The 19,999-nt window shown below is 39.2% G+C and overlaps 1 protein-coding gene across 1 annotated transcript in view; it reads left to right on the forward strand.

Moving 5' to 3' along the window:
* EFHC2 (EF-hand domain containing 2) overlaps positions 1-19,999 on the forward strand; it is a 54,009-nt gene that overhangs the window by 6,915 nt on the left and 27,095 nt on the right. The window contains exons 4-7 of the mRNA XM_034423872.3: positions 313-536; positions 12,467-12,718; positions 13,509-13,619; positions 14,124-14,262. Of these exons, the coding sequence (XP_034279763.1) occupies positions 313-536; positions 12,467-12,718; positions 13,509-13,619; positions 14,124-14,262 (726 nt within the window). The remainder of the gene's footprint in view (positions 1-312; positions 537-12,466; positions 12,719-13,508; positions 13,620-14,123; positions 14,263-19,999) is intronic.

The following is a 19,999-nucleotide window of genomic DNA, read 5'->3' on the forward strand; positions in this document are numbered from 1 at the left end:
TACTGGAATTAGAGGCACAAAATTCTGTAAGTTGCATTCAGAATTCTGAATGCATATAGTAATAATATATAAAGGAACAAAACCCTGATATACTGTTTTTATCGATGATTTTCTGAGAGAAATCCTCAGATACAAGTTTCAAGTGGCACAGTCCAAAGGTCGCTGTTTAAATTGATTTTAAATTCATCCTATTTAATATTTCAGGTGAAATTTCTGTTACCATGTAACTGTTTTGAGATTTCATGTGAATAATGTTAATACAAAGTTCCAGTTTGGAGTAAGTTATATTAATTGTGTTTTTCTTCAATATAGGAACACTTCTTAGGCGCCATCGGATTCCACTCCCGCCTCCTAATGAAGATCAGTTTTATACTGTTGATTATTTCAACCTTGACACTGATGTGATATTTTATGACCAAAGATATAAAATTATAGACTGTGATCAGTTCACTAAAAATTTCTTGAGAAAGATGGGAGTCAAAGTAAATCCCCCGTTGGAACGTCCAGATGATCCCTATACGAAAGGACGCCAGAAGGTTAGCTGAAAGAATGGTTGATAATACTATTGTTTGTAGGATAAAATTAAGAACAGCTTGTATATAACAAACAAGCAAAATTTCTTGTTGGGAAAGAAATATCTTAAAGAATCCTTCTTAAGAAGAGGTCTTATATTAATAATCCATATTTTATTACATTTCTTGTATTGGTTTGCATATATTCCTTATTATATACTTTATTCCCCCAGAACATGACCAGAAGTATAGCTTAACATTATGTTTGCCATCACTATAAATAGTGCTATAAAATTTGGTGTTTGTATCAATGAGTAAACCAGATTAAATTGGCAGTATCTTCATGCATTGTGCATAGTTTTCATACAATATCCAGGATGTGTTAGATAGCATGTAAAATGTCTTGCCTTCTCTCATTTGCGAATAAAATATTGAATAGTAGACCAAGGATGTTAGTGTTCAAAAGTACTGCAGATAATAAAGTCCTTTTAATACTTTTTAAAATACTGCAAACTAAGGAGGAAGAATGATTATATACAGTGGAACCTGTTTAAAAGAAACTTATAATGTACTATAAATGTTTCTTTAACTTTATTTGACTGAAAAGCCCATTTTTCAACACATATCAGCATGGAACATAGTAAGCAAAATAGCAAGCCTCTCTTCAATTGCAGCAGTAATTATTTTATTTCTCTGATCAAAGGCACTGATTGAATCTTTCTAGTTTACATTTTCTTTGAGAATTTTCAATTAACACTAATCAGCTATGTAGCTTGCAGCTTGCTTGTTGTCTGGCAGCTGACTCTGTTTCAAGATACTGTTACTCTATCCATTTTGTATTTCATATTTCATTATGTGCCTTGGTCGTTCATTTGTGTACCCTGGGCAGCAGAAATGTCTGGCAACATCAAGGGCAACTGGCAAAAAAAAAATTATTAAACATTTTTTTAAAAAACAAAAAGAAAGCTTTAACACTTTTTCTGTTTCAACAGTCTCGCATCAGTCAAAAATTTCATAGTTATACATTTTTTCCTCCCTTATTTCTACTATATCTTTTATTCATATACTTCTAATATATATTTATTTACTTACATATATACATAACAATAACCGTGTACCCACTTTCATTTCTACAATTTTTGTTTCCTCAGATTAGCAATTATACTTCAACTCCTATTTCGACCATTATTTAATTTTTCCCTTCCTTTTATCTCTCTCCTCCAACCATTCATACCATTTCTCCCACACTAAGTAATATTCTGTTTCCTCTTTTTCTTGTATCTCCTTTGTTAATTTGTCCATCTCCACACATTCCAAAACTTTTCTGATCAAATTATCTTCGGATGGTATATTATCATTTTTCCAATCTGAGCGTAGATTATTCTTGCTGCTGTGGTAATATGGATAATTAAATATTGTATTTCTTTTTATTTATTTATTTATTTTATTAGATTTATATGCCGCCCTACTCCCGAAGGACTCAGGGCGGTGAACAGCCAAAAAGATAAAACATACAGATTATAAAATTTAAAAGAGTATAAAAACGTATTAAACAATTTGGCCCGAGACGAATTAAAAAACATCCCCATATTTAAAACAAATTTAAAATTTCTCATATACCATTTAAAAGGGAAAGTTAGGCCAGGCCAGCCTGTTGGAATAAAAAGGTCTTGAGGGTGCGGCGGAAGGTGCGTAAATCCGGGATCCTCCGTATCTCCGGGGGGAGCTCATTCCAAATAACAGGTGCCCCCACAGAGAAGGCTCTCCCCCTGGGGGCCGCCAGCCAACACTGTTTGGCCGACGGCATCCTGAGGATCTCCTCTCTATGAGAGCGTACTGGCCGGTGAGAGGCTATTGGTGGCAGCAGGCGGTCCTGTAAGTATCCAGGTCCTAAGCCATGGAGTGCTTCGTATGACCCTGGGAGTATTCCTAATAAAAATGTTTCTGGCCTCCTCTCTCTCTTTTGTTTGGTTATTTCTTCTAATTGTGATCTGATTCTACTCCAATATTGTTTCGCTTTGTGGCAGGACCACCACATGTGGTAATATGTTCCCTTTTTCTATTTGCATTTCCAACACATTGGTGAGGTATTGGGAAACATCTTTGCCAATCTGGCTGGTGGCAAGTGCCACCTGTAAAACATTTTATACAGATTTTCTTTATAGGATACAGACATTGTCAGTTTATAATTTTTGTTCCATAATTTCTCCCATTTATCTAATTCAATGTTATATCCGAAATTTTTCACCCAAATTATCATATTTTCTTTAACTACCTCCTCTTCCAATTTGTGTCTTAATAAATAATTGTAAATTTTTTTGATCAATTTACTTTCTGTACCTTGGAGGATTTTGTGTAATTCATATACTTCTCTTTGGAATCCATATTGTGTCAAATCTGTCTTATATCTAGATTTTATTTGCATGTAAGGCCACCAATCAATGTATGTACCCTGTTCTTTTCATTCCTGCCTTGTTTTCAATTCCCCTTGACTATTTAACAAATCTTTATATCTTTTCATTTTGTTGCTGTCTAATGCATTTGGGTAGATTTGTGCCTCCATTGAGGATAACCATTCTGGAATTTTATCGTAATGATTCTTTTTTATCCCTTGCCATATTTGTAATAGTGCATCTCTGATTAAGTGTCACTGAAAATAGTTATGTTGTCTATTTTTTCCTTCCCATAAAAAGGTGTGCCACCATCTCTGCAAATCATATCCCTCTAATGTTAAAATTCTTTTATTTCATAGTCCCATCCAGTCTTTGATCCATATAGTATGCTTTATAGTATGTTTACCAATCTGGGAGTCCAAATCCTCCTCTTTCTCTATTATCTTGCAATGATTGTATTTTGATTATTGATCTTTTTCCCTGCCAGATATAGTTTGCTATTAATTTATTTAGATCTTAAAAAATTTTTTTCCTAATTTTATGGGAAATAAGGAAATAAGAATAGTAATCATTTTAATCGAAGCTATCTTTCCTAAAAAGGATAATTGTAATTTGCTCCAAATTTCCAAGTCTTTCTTTATCTGTAATATTAATTTATTATAGTTGTCATCTTTGATCGATGAACCTTTATTTGTTAACCATATTCCTAAATATTTTAATTTTTTTTTCATTTGGATACCCATTTTGTCTTCTAATTCTTTCTCCTGCTGCTTGGTAAGGTTTTTTGTTAGTGCCTTTGTTTTGAGTTTATTAATTTTAAGTCCTGCTACTTTTCCATATTTCTCTATTTGCGTTATTAATTTGGGTCCTGACAGTATTGGTTGTTCTAAGATGAAGACCAGGTCATCGGCAAAGGCTTGGACTTTATATTCCTCTTTTTTTATTTCCAATCCTTTTATTTCATTTTCACTTCTAATTTTGTTTAACAGTATCTCTAGTGTTAAGATAAATAGTAATGGGGATAGAGGACAATCCTGTCTCATTCCTTTTGCTATTGTGAATTGTTCGGTAATGTCTCCATTTATTGCTATCTTTGCCGTTTGAGTTGAATATATTTTTTCTACCATCTTTACAAATTTATCTCCGAATTAATTATTTTCTAATTGTAAAATAAGGAATCTCAAGGGCAACTGACAGACCTTTTAAGATAGCAGTGTTCACCTTCATATAAGGGAGGGGGTTAGAAAAGGTATCTAAACATTGCTTGCCCCTCAACAACATCTGGCTAGTTAATCATAGCTAGCAGATCATCCCCTTAACAGTCAAGAATCAAGAGGAAAAAAATCAAAGAAAACTCATTTTTGGAGCCTGGAGCATCCATACATTGTTTGATAGAGACAAGGTGCTATGGCCTGAAAGACAAACAATGCTCATAGCAGCCCAACTTTGCTATTATAGCAATGACTTTGCTGCACTCAGTGAGATAGGTTGGCAGATGAAGGTTCATAACAGGAAGTTGCAAGTGAGTTTTTTTGGAAAAGGAAAATAGACTGATAACAGGACTCACTGAATAGTGAGCAGTTTTGTATTCAAAACTGCTCTGCTGAAGAACTCTACTCTGCCTGGAATAAATGAATGCCTCATGAAGTTTCTCTTTCCTCTCAGCAAAACCTGGTATATAACCATTGTCAGCACCTATTTACCAACTCTCACTAGCACATTTGAAGACAAGAAAGCTTTCTATGAAGACCTGAATCAAATTATTTGAATAAGCTTAGACAGTGACAAATTCATCATTTTGGGCGATTTCAACACTAGGTTGAGGATAACAACTGGGACAGATTCCTTGTGAGATTTATTATAGGAGAAAATGGGGGCTAGTTTATATTAAAGGGAAGCAGAAGGAAAATAGGCACTGGAGTTGAATTAGATTAAAAAGAAGTAAGAGCTGAAGGTTTTTCTCTAGTAAGACCTATTGCCATGATGGTACGCGGAACCATATCTGTGAGAACGCGAGTGTTGCCCTAGTTCGCGCCAGCCAACTGATTTCCAGGCCTTGACCCACCGGAAGTCAGGAAACGGGCCGTTTTTGGCCTCTGGAGGGCCTCCAGGGGGATGGGGAAGGCCGTTTTCGCCCTCCCCAGGCTCCAAGAAAGCCTCTGGAGCCTGGGGAGGGCGAAAAAACAGGCCTACTGGGCCCACCAGTAACCTTTTTGCCGTCACATGCAAAAAGTGGGGGGAGCACGGGGTCATGTGTGCATCCATGGGGGGGGCGGAGCACGGGGGACATTGAATTATGGGTGTGGGCACATGTATGCACCACCACCCCACTCCCCCCCGCTTTTGGCATGCAACAGCAAAAAGGTTAGCCATCACTGACCTATTGCCTAAAACTGAGTAGCTGTTAATTCAGGGAAGTTGATACAAAAATTGTAAGAGGAATTCACATATGTAAGAAACTCTGCTGAATGTTTATAATTACTTTGTAAAATGTAACACAGTGCAACAGAATTCCCATTATATGAATCTGCTCAAATGTTGTGTTCTTGTATATATCCCCCTTTGAGACAATTTCATTTAAATTCTAATCTTGCTGATACTTTTAAACATTTTGGCAGTTTTTTATTGTTCTGGAAGGAATTGTAAAATATGTAATATATTCAAAGCTGCTTGGTTTAAAGCCTGGAACTTAATAATAAACATAAAATAATAACTACCCTAAGGAGAGATTTCATGAAATAAATCAACTGAACAGACATTTGTTGGCCTACCCTAACCTACTGAAAACCCTCAATGCCATTTATCACAAACCTAGCTGTACTTTACTAGAATGAATATGCAGAATGTTTATAGTTTATCTTGTAATACATGTTTGAATCAATGTAATAGCACTACAAGCTTTTACATAGATTTTTAATTAGGATTCTCCTAGCTTAAACGTAACTGCACCATGGTAACTGTCAGATTAATTTAATACCAGTTTCTATTATCGTTTGTTCTTTCCTATGTTGCATAACAATTAATTTGCAATAGAACAAAAGACAAGAGAATGGAATAAAACTGATGGAAAAGACTTCTTTATGTTGTCCCAAAATGTTTTTCAAGAGGACTTTTTTCAACTGGACTTTTTTGTTTTTCTTTGAAGATGTTTGGCTTCTCATCCAAGAAGCTTCTTCAACTCTGACTGGGTGGTGGGGAATGGGAGCTGAAGAAGCTCCTTGGATAATAAAGAAGCCAAACGTCTTCAAAGAAAAACAAAAAAGTCCAGTTGCCTCTTGGAAAAAGCACCTTTGGGGCAACCATGACCTGGATGACTGAGAATCCCCATAGATACTCCTTTATGTTACAGAATTGTAGATAAGGAGCCATATAACAGGGGTGGCTGAACATATAGAGTTCTGCTGTCATCATAGTAAGTGCCAAGAAATTATGAATTAATTTCTGAAAGCCATTGTTAAGAATAGGGACAGTGGATTTAATCTAAGATTTCATAAATCAAGAATTATGGATTATTCACAGACAAAATAAAAAAAGTAGCTGTTACGGCACTGAAACAGTTCAACTATGTTATCATTTCTTTTTTTGTCTGTAGTTGCTGATTGAAAGGCTTTTCTATGCTGAACTAACCACTGAGAGCTTGCAATATGCACACACGTCTTTACTCAGTTTCATACACACTTATTTATACTTCTGTGATGCTTGCTCGTTTTCTCTTAATTTCTCTATATTTCAATGTTAACTCAACAAAGAGTGGAAACTCTGCTTCCCTAAATGTTTATTATTATTATTATTATTATTATTATTATTATTATTATTATTATTATTATTATTATTATTATTATTATTATTTATTGGTTAATCTTTAGTGAGATTCACAGCCTTTGAGGCTGGTTAATAGCTCAGCAGCTCGAGTCCTAACCAAGGACCTAGGAACTGTTAAGGTATCGTCGGAGGATGTAAGCTGTTCCGAGTAAGGTGGTTTTTTGTAGAGTCAAAATGTTCAAGTCCGGCAAATTTAGAATTTCTAAATAGCGGGGTAACCCTTTGGGTATTGCTCCGAGGGCTCCAATTACAATCGGGACAACACACGATTTCTTTTTCCACAGTCGCTCAACTTCAATTTGTAAGTCCCGGTACTTTGTGATTTTTTCTTGCTGCTTATCTTCAATTCGTGCATCACCAGGTATTGCAATGTCAATGAACCATACTTTTTTCTTTTCAACTATTGTTATGTCAGGTGTGTTGTGGACCAAGTGCCTGTCAGTCTGAATCCTAAAGTCCCACAAGATCTTGAGTTTCTCATTCTCTAAAACTTTCTCAACCTGATGTTCCCAGTGGTTTTTGCTGTACTCAAATCCAAACTTCTGGCACAATTTCCAGTGAATGATTTTAGCAACACGGTCATGGCGTTGTAGGTAGTCAGTTTGTGAAATTTTGCTGCACCCACTGATCAGGTGGTTGACTGTCTCATCTTTCTCATTGCAGAGGCGGCATTTGCTGTTGGTGGTAACATGTTGAATTTTTGCCTTCATACAGTTTGTGGCTAGGGCTTGTTCTTGAGCTGCCAAAATAAAGCTTTCTGTTTCTTTTTTCAGTACTCCTGATCTTAACCAGTTCCAAGTTAGTTTCTGGTCAGCTTTGCCTTCAATACTTTTCAAGTATTGGCCATGCAGAGCTTTGTGTTTCCAATTTTCAGCTCGCTGCTCAATTACTTCTTTCTTATATTCTGCTTTTGTTTTAGTTGTCTTTAAAAGGCCTCCTTTATTTACTTCCTTAATCATTGGTTCTTCACTTTTCTGGATGTAACCATTCAAGCTGCATTTTTCTTCTTCCACAGTCTGCTTTACTTGTAGGAGTCCTCGACCACCCTCTGCTCTTGGTTTATTATTATTATTATTATTATTATTATTATTATTATTATTATTATTATTATTATTATTTCAAATTTCTATACCACCCTTCTCCTTTCAGACTCAGGGCGGTGAACAGCCAAGTAAAACACTTTATATACAAAAGTTAAAATAGATTTAAAAGTAATTAAATAATTTGGCCCATAATTTAAAACATTTCAATTTAAAACCAATTTCAAATTTTAAAAACCCATCATAAAATCAGGACAGCCTGGCTAACTGAAAGAGGTAGGTTTTAAGGGCCCGACGAAAAGTCCGGAGGTCTGAGATCCTCGTATCTCGGGGGATAGATTGTTCCAGAGGGTAGGTGCTACCACAGAGAAGGCTCTCCCCCTGGGGGTCGCCAGCTGACATTGTCTGGCTGACGGCACCCTGAGGAGGCCCTCTCTGTGGGAGCGAACTGGCCGGTGGGAGGCAATTGGTGGCAGAAGACGGTCCCGTAAGTACCCCGGCCCTAAGCCATGGACGCTTTAAAGGCGATCACCAACACCTTGAAGCGCACCCGGAAGTCCACCGGAAGCCAATGCAGCTCGCACAGGAGAGGAGTCACATGGGAGCGCCCCGTTGCTCCCATAATCCCCCGCGCGGCTGCATTCTGCACCAGTTGGAGCCTCCGGGTGCACCCCAAGGGGAGCCCCATGTAGAGAGCGTTACAATAGTCCAGACGAGAAGTGACGAGTGCTTGAGTGACTGTGCGTAGGGAGTCCCGATCCAGAAAAGGGCGCAACTGGCGTATCAGTCGAACCTGATAGAAAGCCCCCCTGGCCACGGCCGTCATATGCTCTTCTAAAGACAGCCGTGCATCCAGGAGGACGCCCAAGTTGTGAGCCCATTCCGTGGGGGCCAATGATTCGCCCCCAATAACCAGCGATGGCGCCAGCCGGCTATATCGGGACGCCGGCAGCCACAGCCACTCGGTCTTGGAAGGGTTGAGTCGAAGCCTGTTTCTCCCCATCCAGACCCGCACGGCCTCCAGGCACTGGGACATCACTTCCAAGGCATCGTTGGGTTTAGAACAAGATATAAAGATGTTTCACACACATCTTATAAATGGCACAAATGATGTATTTGGAAATCAATGTCCATAATTGCTTATGCACAGGGGCCAGATAAAAATATATTCTGGATTGTTCTGGATAGTAATATTTTCACTTTATTATCTGCACTAGCCTTCTCTTTTCAGTTGGCTCATTAAGAATATATTATATTACAAAAAGTTCAGTAGTGGCAGCTGACCATCCTTTTTCTTCTAAATCCATCTCATTCTTTACACACATGTATACACACAGAATCTAGAAAATTTTAGCACAATTATTAATATATTCAAAATGTCATTTTAAGAAGCAGGGAAATTCTGCCACAGGTGGCCATTTAGATTAAGTAGCCGTTGTGCACAAATATTTTGTGTACCCTCAGCCCTATTTAGAGAGCAATCCTATACTACTGCATCTACTCAAATTATCACTGAGTTTTTTGGTGTTTACTCCACAGTAAATGATAGTAGGATTGTTGCTTAAATCTCTACAGCCTAGAGACTGGGAGTAGTGGATAGCAGATTTGAGATAGAAATTGTTCTTAATTGACCTGCACATATGTAACCTACAGAATACATGTGTTTACGATTGCTAATGTTAACATACTTATTATTTTAGCTGGCATATAAAATAATTGAGTGGCAATATATATTTTAAACTATGTAATCTGGCAAACTAACTGATTTGTTTTCCAGGAGAATGATTATATTAATCCATGGAAAATTTAGAGACTCTAAATTAGAGTTGTTATAATACTACAATGTAAGATTTTTGTGTATTTAATAGATAAATATGATATCTATTACTGAAAGGAGAATTTACCATTTTCCCCTCACAATCTTTTTGATCAAGTTTTTTTTGCCCATTTATTCATTTTATCTCATATGTTTTGTAAAAAATATAACAATGATGTAAAGCAAGAATATCAAAATGATGCTACTGTAGATGTGTTATGAATGGTTTAAGTTGAACAATATACTGACAGCTCCTAATCCACATTAATTCCTATAGCTGTTAACAGTTTCTAGCTATTAACAGTTTCTCCCTCTTTCTTGTCCCCAAATGCCATGACAGTTTTTAATCATGCAACTGTCATCCCAGTTCTTTATTTTTAAAATCATGCTTTTATGATTAAAAGAGCAAATATACTTTTTTGTTTAACTAGCATTTTATTTCTTTATTTTCATAATGGTCCCATTGTATAGATTAAACTAAGAGATATTGAATTGTCGAAAACAATTCAATATAGCCCTTCTAGAGGACCTAGCTTCTACTATTCAATTGTCCACTTCTATGTTGCTTCATAATAAAATGAAACTTTGCTTCTTTCACTACAGTTCAATTGATCTGAATCTGATTCACACAACATGCTAAGCCATAATGTAATTTGTTTAGTTTTGAATTAGCATTCTAAGTTAACCATGGTTTTAAATAATGTTGGAAAGGGGCTTGGACTAGAGGATCTTAAGGTTCTTCCCAGCCTTATACTCAGTGATCATTTTATTAATATTTTAAAGTCTGGAATACTATGGTTGCTCAATCATTGGTTGGGGCTTATAGGATAATAGACTAACAACATTTTATGCCTTTCTATCTGCCTTTTTGCCTTTTTTCCCCTTGATTCCAGCCCCCCCTCCCACTTCCTCTTCAGTGATGTCATAATATCTAAGGTTAGTGTTCTGAAGAGACAGGGATGTTAATCCTGTTTCCTTTAGATGTTTATTGCTTGTTTCCTTCATTCACATTTCATTAATTTGATTTTGAAATCAAATTCAGGTTTCAAATTGAAGGTAATATCATTTACACTGTTTCTAGGGTATTTGTATTGGCTTTCTAGATTTGTCAATGAACAATTTGGTCTCTTCAAATTTTTATCTTACTATCTTTTTCCTCATTGCTGCCATTTCTTCAGACCATTTTCTTCCATTCAAAATGTGTTCCTATTTTCACAAACTGTTTTTATATAGTCTCATTACCTCCAATTATTCACCTAATGTGGTTTTCAGTACAATTATTTATTTTGTCTTTGAACCTTCCTTATAAGCGTATTGTAGCAAGTTACTAATACTGAAATAATACTAATGGATATATTTTGAGAACAGAACCATTTTAATTTAGTTTATTTTATAAGCATAATGTAGCAAGCTGCTAGTATTAAAAAATAGTAAAAGGTTCATTTTGACAACAAGAACCGATACCTGCTTGGATAAGAAAGTTTATAATACCACTTCAGAACATGAAAAAGTATGTTTACAAAATGAAGAAAATATATCTGACAAAAATGTGCCTGAGACACATTTTTGCATACAAAAAATGGGATCGTGTATTGAGATATTGGAAGATAGTAATGTTGTCTGGAGGCTGTTAGGGCCTGGATGGGGCTGGATGGGGAGCAACGAGTTGAAACTAAACCTTGGCAAGACCAAGTGGCTCTGGGTTTGGGGTTCATTGGCTCAGAAGAATTGCCACCTTTGGTCTTGGATGGGGTGGCATTACCCCAAACAGACCCTGTGCATAATCTGGGGGTTCTCCTGGACTCACGACTCCTGCTCAAAGAGCAGGTGGTGGTTGTGGCCAGGAGGGCCTTTGCGCAACTGCAGATTGTGTGCCAGTTATGCCCTTTCCTGGACCAACAATCCCTACTCACAGTTACTCATGCCGTAGTCACTTCCCGCCTTGACTATTGCAATGCGCTCTACATGGGGCTGCCCTTGAAGAGCATCCGGAAGTTCCATTGGTGCAAAATACAGTAGCCCACATGGTTCTGTGCAGACCCCATATGCATATGTATCACTTCTCCTGCGGGAGCTGCATTGGCTGCCAATTTGCTTCTGGGTGCAATTCAATGTGCTGGTTGTCACCTTTAAAGCCCTTCATAGCTTGGGACCAGGTTATCTGAGGGGCCATTTCTTTCCAGTCACATCTACCTGACCTATCAGAGCAGGGAGGCAGGGAATGTTGCGGGTCCCATCTCCTCAGGAGATACACCTGATGGGACCCAGAAGAAGGGCCTTCTCCATGGTGGCTCCCTCTCTCTGGAACATCATTCCCCCAGAGATTAGAATGGCCCCCACTCTAACACTCTTCTGGAAGGCGCTGAAGAATGGAGCCCATTAAATGACTTGTGTGATGTGCTGTCGCCAAGGGGGGGGGGCTGGGGGTGATTTTATTTTATTATATTAATTTATTTGATTCTTTTTTATTTGTTTTATTGTTTTAAATGAGGTTTTATATTCCTTAAGCCACCTTGAGTCGCCAAGTGCGAATAGGTGGCAGTATAAATTCAATAAATAAATAAATAAATTTCCAATTTTTAGATGTAAAAGTTCATCATGAAAAGGAAAAAAAAATGAAAACTTGATACTTAAACTCACTATTGAAATTGTTCCTGGATGGTTACTAAATATAGCATATATTTCATTTGCTATAACAAAATTGAAATGTGTATATGTTGTGCTAAAATAAAATGTATAGGAAACAAGACATATTAGGGAATAAACTATGGTTTTAGCTATGAAGACTGGTCCTATGGGACATTTTAAAAGTTAGTAACACACTGAGATTTATATGTTCATAACAATAGTAATTTTTTTAAAAAAATATTTTCTGATCTGCAGTTGATAGATAGTATGACACCATTGCGTCCCTATGAGCGCTTTGATACACTTCGTCAGTTTCTGGAACATGAAGGACATGTTTTACGTTTTTATGGTGTTTGGGATGACACTGAAACAATGTTTGGGGACATTCGAGAAGTGGTGCTACATTATTTTTTGGCTGATGATACGATTGAAATAAAAGAAGTGATACCTTTAAATTCTGGCCGGGATGCTGTACCTCTATTCCTCAATAGACAGAAACTACCAAAGGTAAATGCGTATGTGAAAAATATGATTTGATATTTGGCAGGGTTGGAATGAATTTATACACTTATTTCATTTGCTGTCTTTTTCAATGAAATAAATATTTATATATGTACTTAGCTGGACATAAAATATAGCTTTTATGTGAAACAGAAATTTATTACCTTATAAAATTTCAGATGCAGGTAGTTCTTGACTTATTGGGACAGGAATCTTGATGGTTGAGTGAAGTGGCCTTTAAGTGAGACATGACATGACCTGCAATTCTGGCACTCACGTTTGAAATTGTTAAGTGATCTTATAGGTCATTGTGTGAATGGAATCACAACTAAATAGTACCAGTTGCTTCAGAGCGGGTGGGAAAAACACCTGGATGCCCAATGTAGGCTAAGGATAAGATAGGGTGTTGCAGCACATGCAATCCTTCCATGGCCTGGGAGGCCTCAGCTGGCTTCAGACAGAGTCCATCCACACACATAAACATTTTTACATATTTGCATAGATTTACGTAGGTGGGTGGAGGGAGTTGCAGTTGTAGTGTGGCTGTAGTATGGTTGTAGTGTGGCTGAGCTGCCAAGCTCCTGAATTTTGATAACATGATCATGAGGACTACAACAGCTGTAACTTCAGGCATGGGTCATAATTCCATTCAATTAGTACCAGTGTAATTTCAAATAGTTGCTGAATGAATGGTCATACATCGAGCACTCTTTATACTAGATAATCCTGGCTGTTCTCTTTAGTTAGTCTGGTAATTACATATATTAATAGCCTGTGTCTTTTACCTGAATCCCAGTTTGCTCCAGTTGGAATATATCAGCCTGGTACAATTACAGATCGAACAGTCTTGAATGTGTTTGGAGGGCTAGTTGGGAATAAAGGTCGTTATATTCTGGATAATCGTAAGGTAAGCTATTTTAGACAATTATAATTTACAAAGTTCACAATATTTAAATTGTATTTCTATGACTGTAACTTGAGTAAGCAGGTTGGGTGAAAATGTGAATTGGGAGAATGTAATACAAAAATATAATCTCATACAAAAAGGAGCCTGGATAGCTCAACAGACAGAGCTCTGTAATTTAACACCAGCTGTCTGCAATTAAAGTAAGATCGAATCTCACCGGGCTCAAGGTTGACTCAGCCTTCCATCCTTTCTAAGGTAGGTAAATTGAGGACCCAGTTTGTGGGGGCAATAAGCTTGACTTTGTATAAACATACAAAAGTATGAAGGCTATTGCTTAACGCACTGTAAGCCGCCCTGAGTCTCCGGAGAAGGGCGGCATATAAATCAAATTAAAAACAAAAATTATTTCTCAAACCGAAGCTTCTCAAGAAATTTTTCAAAATAAAATAACTGATATAACCTTTAGTGTATATATTTCTCCTCTCCCCACTCCCCAATTATTAGACAGGAGCAGTGTATCAGGAATTTTATAAAGACTGTGACCTGAGAATAGGAGCAACAATCAATGTTTGGGGACGAAAAATAATTCTCTGTGATTGTGATGAATTTTCCAAAGAATATTATAAGACAAAGTATGGAGTCAGTAAGTAAAAATACCAATATTTTAATTTTAAATTGGGCATTTGTCAAGGTTGGCTTTTTAATCCATTGAGAATCTTCATTACTGTAGTGCTCATTTTAACAATAACAACTGTATTAGGGGTGGGTTCTAAAATTTTTCACTACCGGTTCTGTTGGCATGGCTTATTTTGTGGGCATGGCTTCATGGGGGTAATGTGACTGGGTGGGCGTGGCCTTTTTTTTTTTTAACTTTTAAAAGCATTTTTTTCTACAACCTTAAGAGGTTGCAGAAAAAAATGCTTTTAAAAGCCTCTGACGATCAGGCAACTCAGCTGGGATCACCAGAGGCTTTTAAAGGCATTTTTTTCCCTACCTCCTCTTCGGCCAAAGAGGTTGCAGAAAAAAATGCTTTTAAAAGCCTAATGCCAATCAGGCAACTCAGCTGGGATCGCCAGAAGCTTTTAAAGGCATTTTTTCCCCTACAACCTCTTCAGCTGAAGAGGTTGCAGAAAAAATGCTTTTAAAAGCCTCTGACGATCCCAACTGAGCCGCACAATCATCAGAGGCTTTTTTTTTTTTACTTTAAAAGCATTTTTTTCAGCCAAAGAGGTTGTAGAAAAAATGCTTTTAAAAGTAAAAAAAAAAAAAGCCTCTGATGAGGTGGGCGGTGTAAGCGAGCGGTGACCAGGCCGGGGACCGGTTCGAGGGTGTGGCCAGCCAATGTTATTACCGATTCTCCGAACTACTACAAATTTTTACTACCAGTTTTTGCGAACTGGGAGCAACCCACCACTGATCTGTATAGGAATTTAAGCAATTGGAGATGAATGCTTTTATTAATATCCTTGTATGGCAAAGATTCTGTCATATCTGAGCCCCTTGGATTTCATATACTTTTACCTCTAGTTATACCCCCCAGAAATTGTCAAAGGTTATTACCAAATTAAAACTTGTAATGAGATAGAAGAAAAATATGAATGGAGAATAATCATATTTAATAGTAAATTAAAAATAAATAAAATGAAATAACTTAGACCAGGGATGTCAAACTCAATTTCATCAAGGGCTGTATCAGCATTATGGTTGCCCTCAAAAGGACCAGTTGTACAGTGGGGCAAAAAAGTATTTAGTCAGCCACCAATTGTGCAAGTTCTCCCACTTAAAAAGATGAGAGAGGCCTGTAATTGTCATCATAGGTAGACCTCAACTATGAGAGACAAAATGAGAAAACAAATCCAGACAATCACATTGTCTGATTTGGAAAGAATTTATTTGCAAATTATGGTGGAAAATAAGTATTTGGTCAATATCAAAAGTTCATCTCAATACTTTGTTATATATCCTTTGTTGGCAGTGACAGAGGTCAAACGTTTTCTGTAAGTCTTCACAAGGTTGGCACACACTGTTGCTGGTATGTTGGCCCATTCCTCCATGCAGATCTCCTCTAGAGCAGTGATGTTTTGGGGCTGTTGCTGGGCAACACGAACTTTCAACTCCCTCCAAAGGTTTTCTATGGGGTTGAGATCTGGAGATTGGCTAGGCCACTCCAGGACCTTGAAATGCTTCTTACGAAGCCACTCCTTCGTTGCCCGGGTGGTGTGTTTGGGATCATTGTCATGCTGAAAGACCCAGCCACGTTTCATGCTGATGGAAGGAGGTTTGCACTCAAAATCTCACGATACATGGCCCCATTCATTCTTTCCTGTACACGGATCAGTCGTCCTGGTCCCTTTGCAGAGAAACAGCCCCAAAGCAAGATGTTGCCACCCCCATGCTTCACAGTAGGTATGGTGTTCTTTGGATGCAACTCAGCATTCTCTCTCTTCCAAACACGATGAGTTGTGTTTCTACCAAACAGTTCTACTTTGGTTTCATCTGACCATATGACATTCTCCCAATCCTCTTCTGGATCATCCAAATGCTCTCTAGCAAACTTCAGACGGGCCCGGACATGTACTGGCTTAAGCAGGGGGACACGTCTGGCACTGCAGGATCTGAGTCCCTGGCGGCGTAGTGTGTTACTGATGGTAGCCTTTAACAAAGGCTTTGTTACGTTGGTCCAAGCTCTGCAGGTCATTCACTAGGTCCCCCCGTGTGGTTCTGGGATTTTTGCTCACCATCCTTGTGATCATTTTGATCCCACGGGGTAAGATCATGCGTGGAGCCCCAGATTGAGGGAGATTATCAGTGGTCTTGTATGTCTTCCATTTTCTAATTATTGCTCCCACAGTTGATTTCTTCACACCAAGCTGCTTGCCTATTGCAGATTCAGTCTTCCCAGCCTGGTGCAGGTCTACAATTTTGTTTCTGGTGTCCTTCGACAGCTCTTTGGTCTTCACCATAGTGGAGTTTGGAGTGTGACTGTTTGAGGTTGTGGACAGGTGTCTTTTATACTGATAACAAGTTCAAAGAGGTGCCATTAATACAGGTAATGAGTGGAGGACAGAGGAGCCTCTTAAAGAAGAAGTTACAGGTCTGTGAGAGCCAGAAATCTTGCTTGTTTGTAAGTGACCAAATATTTATTTTCCACCATAATTTGCAAATAAATTCTTTCCAAATCAGACAATGTGATTGTCTGGATTTGTTTTCTCATTTTGTCTCTCATAGCTGAGGTCTACCTATGATGACAATTACAGGCTTCTCTCATCTTTTTAAATGGGAGAACTTGCACAATTGGTGGCTGACTAAATACTTTTTTGCCCCACTGTATGTAATACTATGACAACTCACAGTGGCCAGGTGGGTGTGGCTGGGTAGGTGTGGCTGGGTGGTCACAGCCGGGTCGCTGCAACTAAGTGGATATAGCTGGGTATGACCAGCTCAACCCTCCTCACTGGGTGCGGCTGACCAGAGATGGCTACGTTGGGATGGAACAAGTTGTAGTGGCTAACTCAATGTGGAGACATTTCGGTGCCCTACAAGCTGCTCGCCTCCCTAAACTGCTGGCAGCCAAGTGCGTGCGTGCATGCTCACACACACACACACACACACACATTCTACATTTGGGGATTTTTATCCACAGAGAGAGAGGGCCTTCTCTCCAAGCCCAGGCATGATTGGCAGTTTGCAAGTTCAGATGTGGATAAAAGTCTCCAATGAAGACTTGGAATGATGTGTGTGTGCATGCATGTGCACAACATGTTAAAGGAGACGTTCTTCCCCCAATCCCAGACATCGGGACATTGGCATTTCCCTTTCCGGTGCCCCCTCCCAGGAAAGCAGGAAGTGGAGGACAATCCTACTGCATGTGGAAGCACAGAGGAGAAAGTTTGCAGGAAGCAATTTTCTCCGAGTCCAGATCTCTGGAGAGCAAGAGGAGGAGGTGGGGAGCAGTGCTTCCCAGTCCTGCACGAGGGAGGCTGGCCCTTCTCGAAAGGGAATCCCCATTTCCAATCATGTATGGTAAGAATCCTGGCTTGTTGGGGCAGGCTTCCCTCATGAAGCTCCTCTGCCACCTCCTCCTCCTTTCTAGAGATCTGTCAAGGCAGAAGTTGGACTTGGAGGAAACTGCTTCCTGCAAACTTTCTCCTCTGTGCTTCCACATGCAGCAGCATCATCCTCTGCCACCTGTGGGGGGCAAGTCAAGGCTGGGAGGGGGGATCCGGAGATCTCCAGTGGAGGAAGGCAAAATCAGGGTGACCATCAAAGCCTCGTTCACCGAAGGCGCCTCGCCATTACTCTCAGGCCACACAAAAGACCTCTGGATGGCAGCGCGGGCTGCTCGGAGCTCTGTGCAGCAAAGGGCAAGTGCCCAGCCTGGGCTCAAGCTCCTGGGGTACTGGGACCAAGAAGCCCAGCCCTGCCCCACTTCCCTGAGAGGGCACCCAGCCGCACTTACCTCCTTCTTGAGGTTGCTGCTGCTGTGTTGTCCTTGGCCAGGTTGCTCATGGTGGGTGTAGGATGGCAAAGTGCATGCCCCTGCACTCCCTCTCCATGCGAGGAGACCTGGCTTTGTAAGCAAAACATCCTCAGTGATAGAATGGGAGACCATCAGGAGAGACCAGGAGAAGGGGGCAAGGGGATGGCAAAAGGGCAGCAGGGCTGCTGGTGGCCAAGTGCTAAGGCAGGATTTCCCTCAGACCCTCCCTCCCTATCATTCCAACTTCCCTCCCTCCCTCCCTCCCTTTCTCTGCATCCAGAAAGGGATGAAGGAGGGAGGGGGAGAGGGTGGCAGAGCTGCTGGTGGCCATGGTTTTCCCATACAGGGGTGGGGGGTGGGCTGTGGGGCCACACCAGCGAGCGAGCCATGGAGGCAGTGGAGACAATGGTGGCTGCTGCTATACTGCTGTTGGCCGCACGCTGATCTACATCAACTTCGTGGTGGCTTACCCAGGCCTTAGATCAAGCCTGTGGGGCCACCCTGGAGGCCAGCCCCCACGCGCTTGCCACCTAGTGGGCTGGGCTGGGGTCGAGGCGGCATGGGCCGGCCTCTTGCTATCTCCAGGCAGCCCCACAGGCCAGATCTAACCACATCACGGGCCAGATGTGGCCCATGGGCCTTGTGTTTCACATGTCTGCTTTAGGTCAATGGGCAGCCCATAGGCTCTGTGTGGCCCCTAAATCTCCTCAGGAGCAGTCCATTGAAAAAATTTACTAGCAAAGTTTTTGATATTTTTTAGGATTGAAGATTTACAGTACACATATCAAGCTATTTAATACTGAAACTTGCAAATATGTTCAAAAATAGAGTTGTCCTGCCCACTCCAATAACATGACCAGCTCTCCCCATGAGTGCTTTAATAAATGCAGCTTCCAAGGAAAAAACAATTTTAAGTAATGGGTGTTCTGCTTCAAACATGGAATTTTTGACTCCTATTACTTTACTCTTCAGATAAAGTAAGAATTAACCAGCCTTCTTTAACTGATTCACTTTTTTGTTTATTCAGTGCTAGATAGTCTGAACATCAGATTATATCAGATTGTAATAAAACTTGGTCATGGGAATTCTATTAGAGAAACAACAGCAATTGCAAAACCTAAGTTCAAATCCTTTAAGTTTGAAATGATTTCTCTTGGAGAGTTAAATGTGAATTTAAATAGCCTGTTGCATTGAAAATTAAGAGTAAGCTATTTATTTGAGCCTGATCATCTCTGCATTTTATGATTTCTATTGGACACTCACCAGCTGAAAAGAATTTGTGGTTGCTTGTGAGATTTATTTTCACATCCTGCCTTGCAGCAATGCTTCTGAGAGAATGAGAAAAGCAACAGAAACAGTTGCTTCTTATTTATTAGAATCTGCAGACTAGAGCAGCAAAAATACTCAAGTAAATGAGTAAAATAAATGCATTTGAGAGATTAACACAATGTATTGCTTTCAGTTTCAAGCTGAGCTTGTTGTGATCTGCAGTTGCTGGTGCAACTGAAGTAGAAGAACTGGCTTTTCATTTTTACAATGGTTCTCTTGGAAGAACCATTTAAATGTAGTTCCTTTTAGCCCATCTTCAAGAAGTGCACTAGGTGGCACTGTTGGAATAAAGGAAGATCTTAATCAGCAATCTATTTGTTATGCAAGTCCTGAAATTCAGATTCAGGAAAAGATAACTGCACATTAAAAAAATGTTTGTCCTCAAGGAACATATCCCATTTATTGTTTGGAATATGTTATTATGTTATTCCTCTTTGGTATAAACAACATAATGCAGAGAAAATAAAAAGCAGTAAGCAAAAGAAATTAAAGTCAGGAGTTAAGAAAAAAGAAAAAGGAGCTCTTGACTAAATTTAATTTATATCAATCCTGTTCAGTATAACTTCACATC

Source organism: Pantherophis guttatus, chromosome 5, assembly GCF_059756535.1.
Source record: "Pantherophis guttatus breed Tessera chromosome 5, ASM5975653v1, whole genome shotgun sequence".
Lineage (NCBI taxonomy): Eukaryota > Metazoa > Chordata > Lepidosauria > Squamata > Colubridae > Pantherophis > Pantherophis guttatus.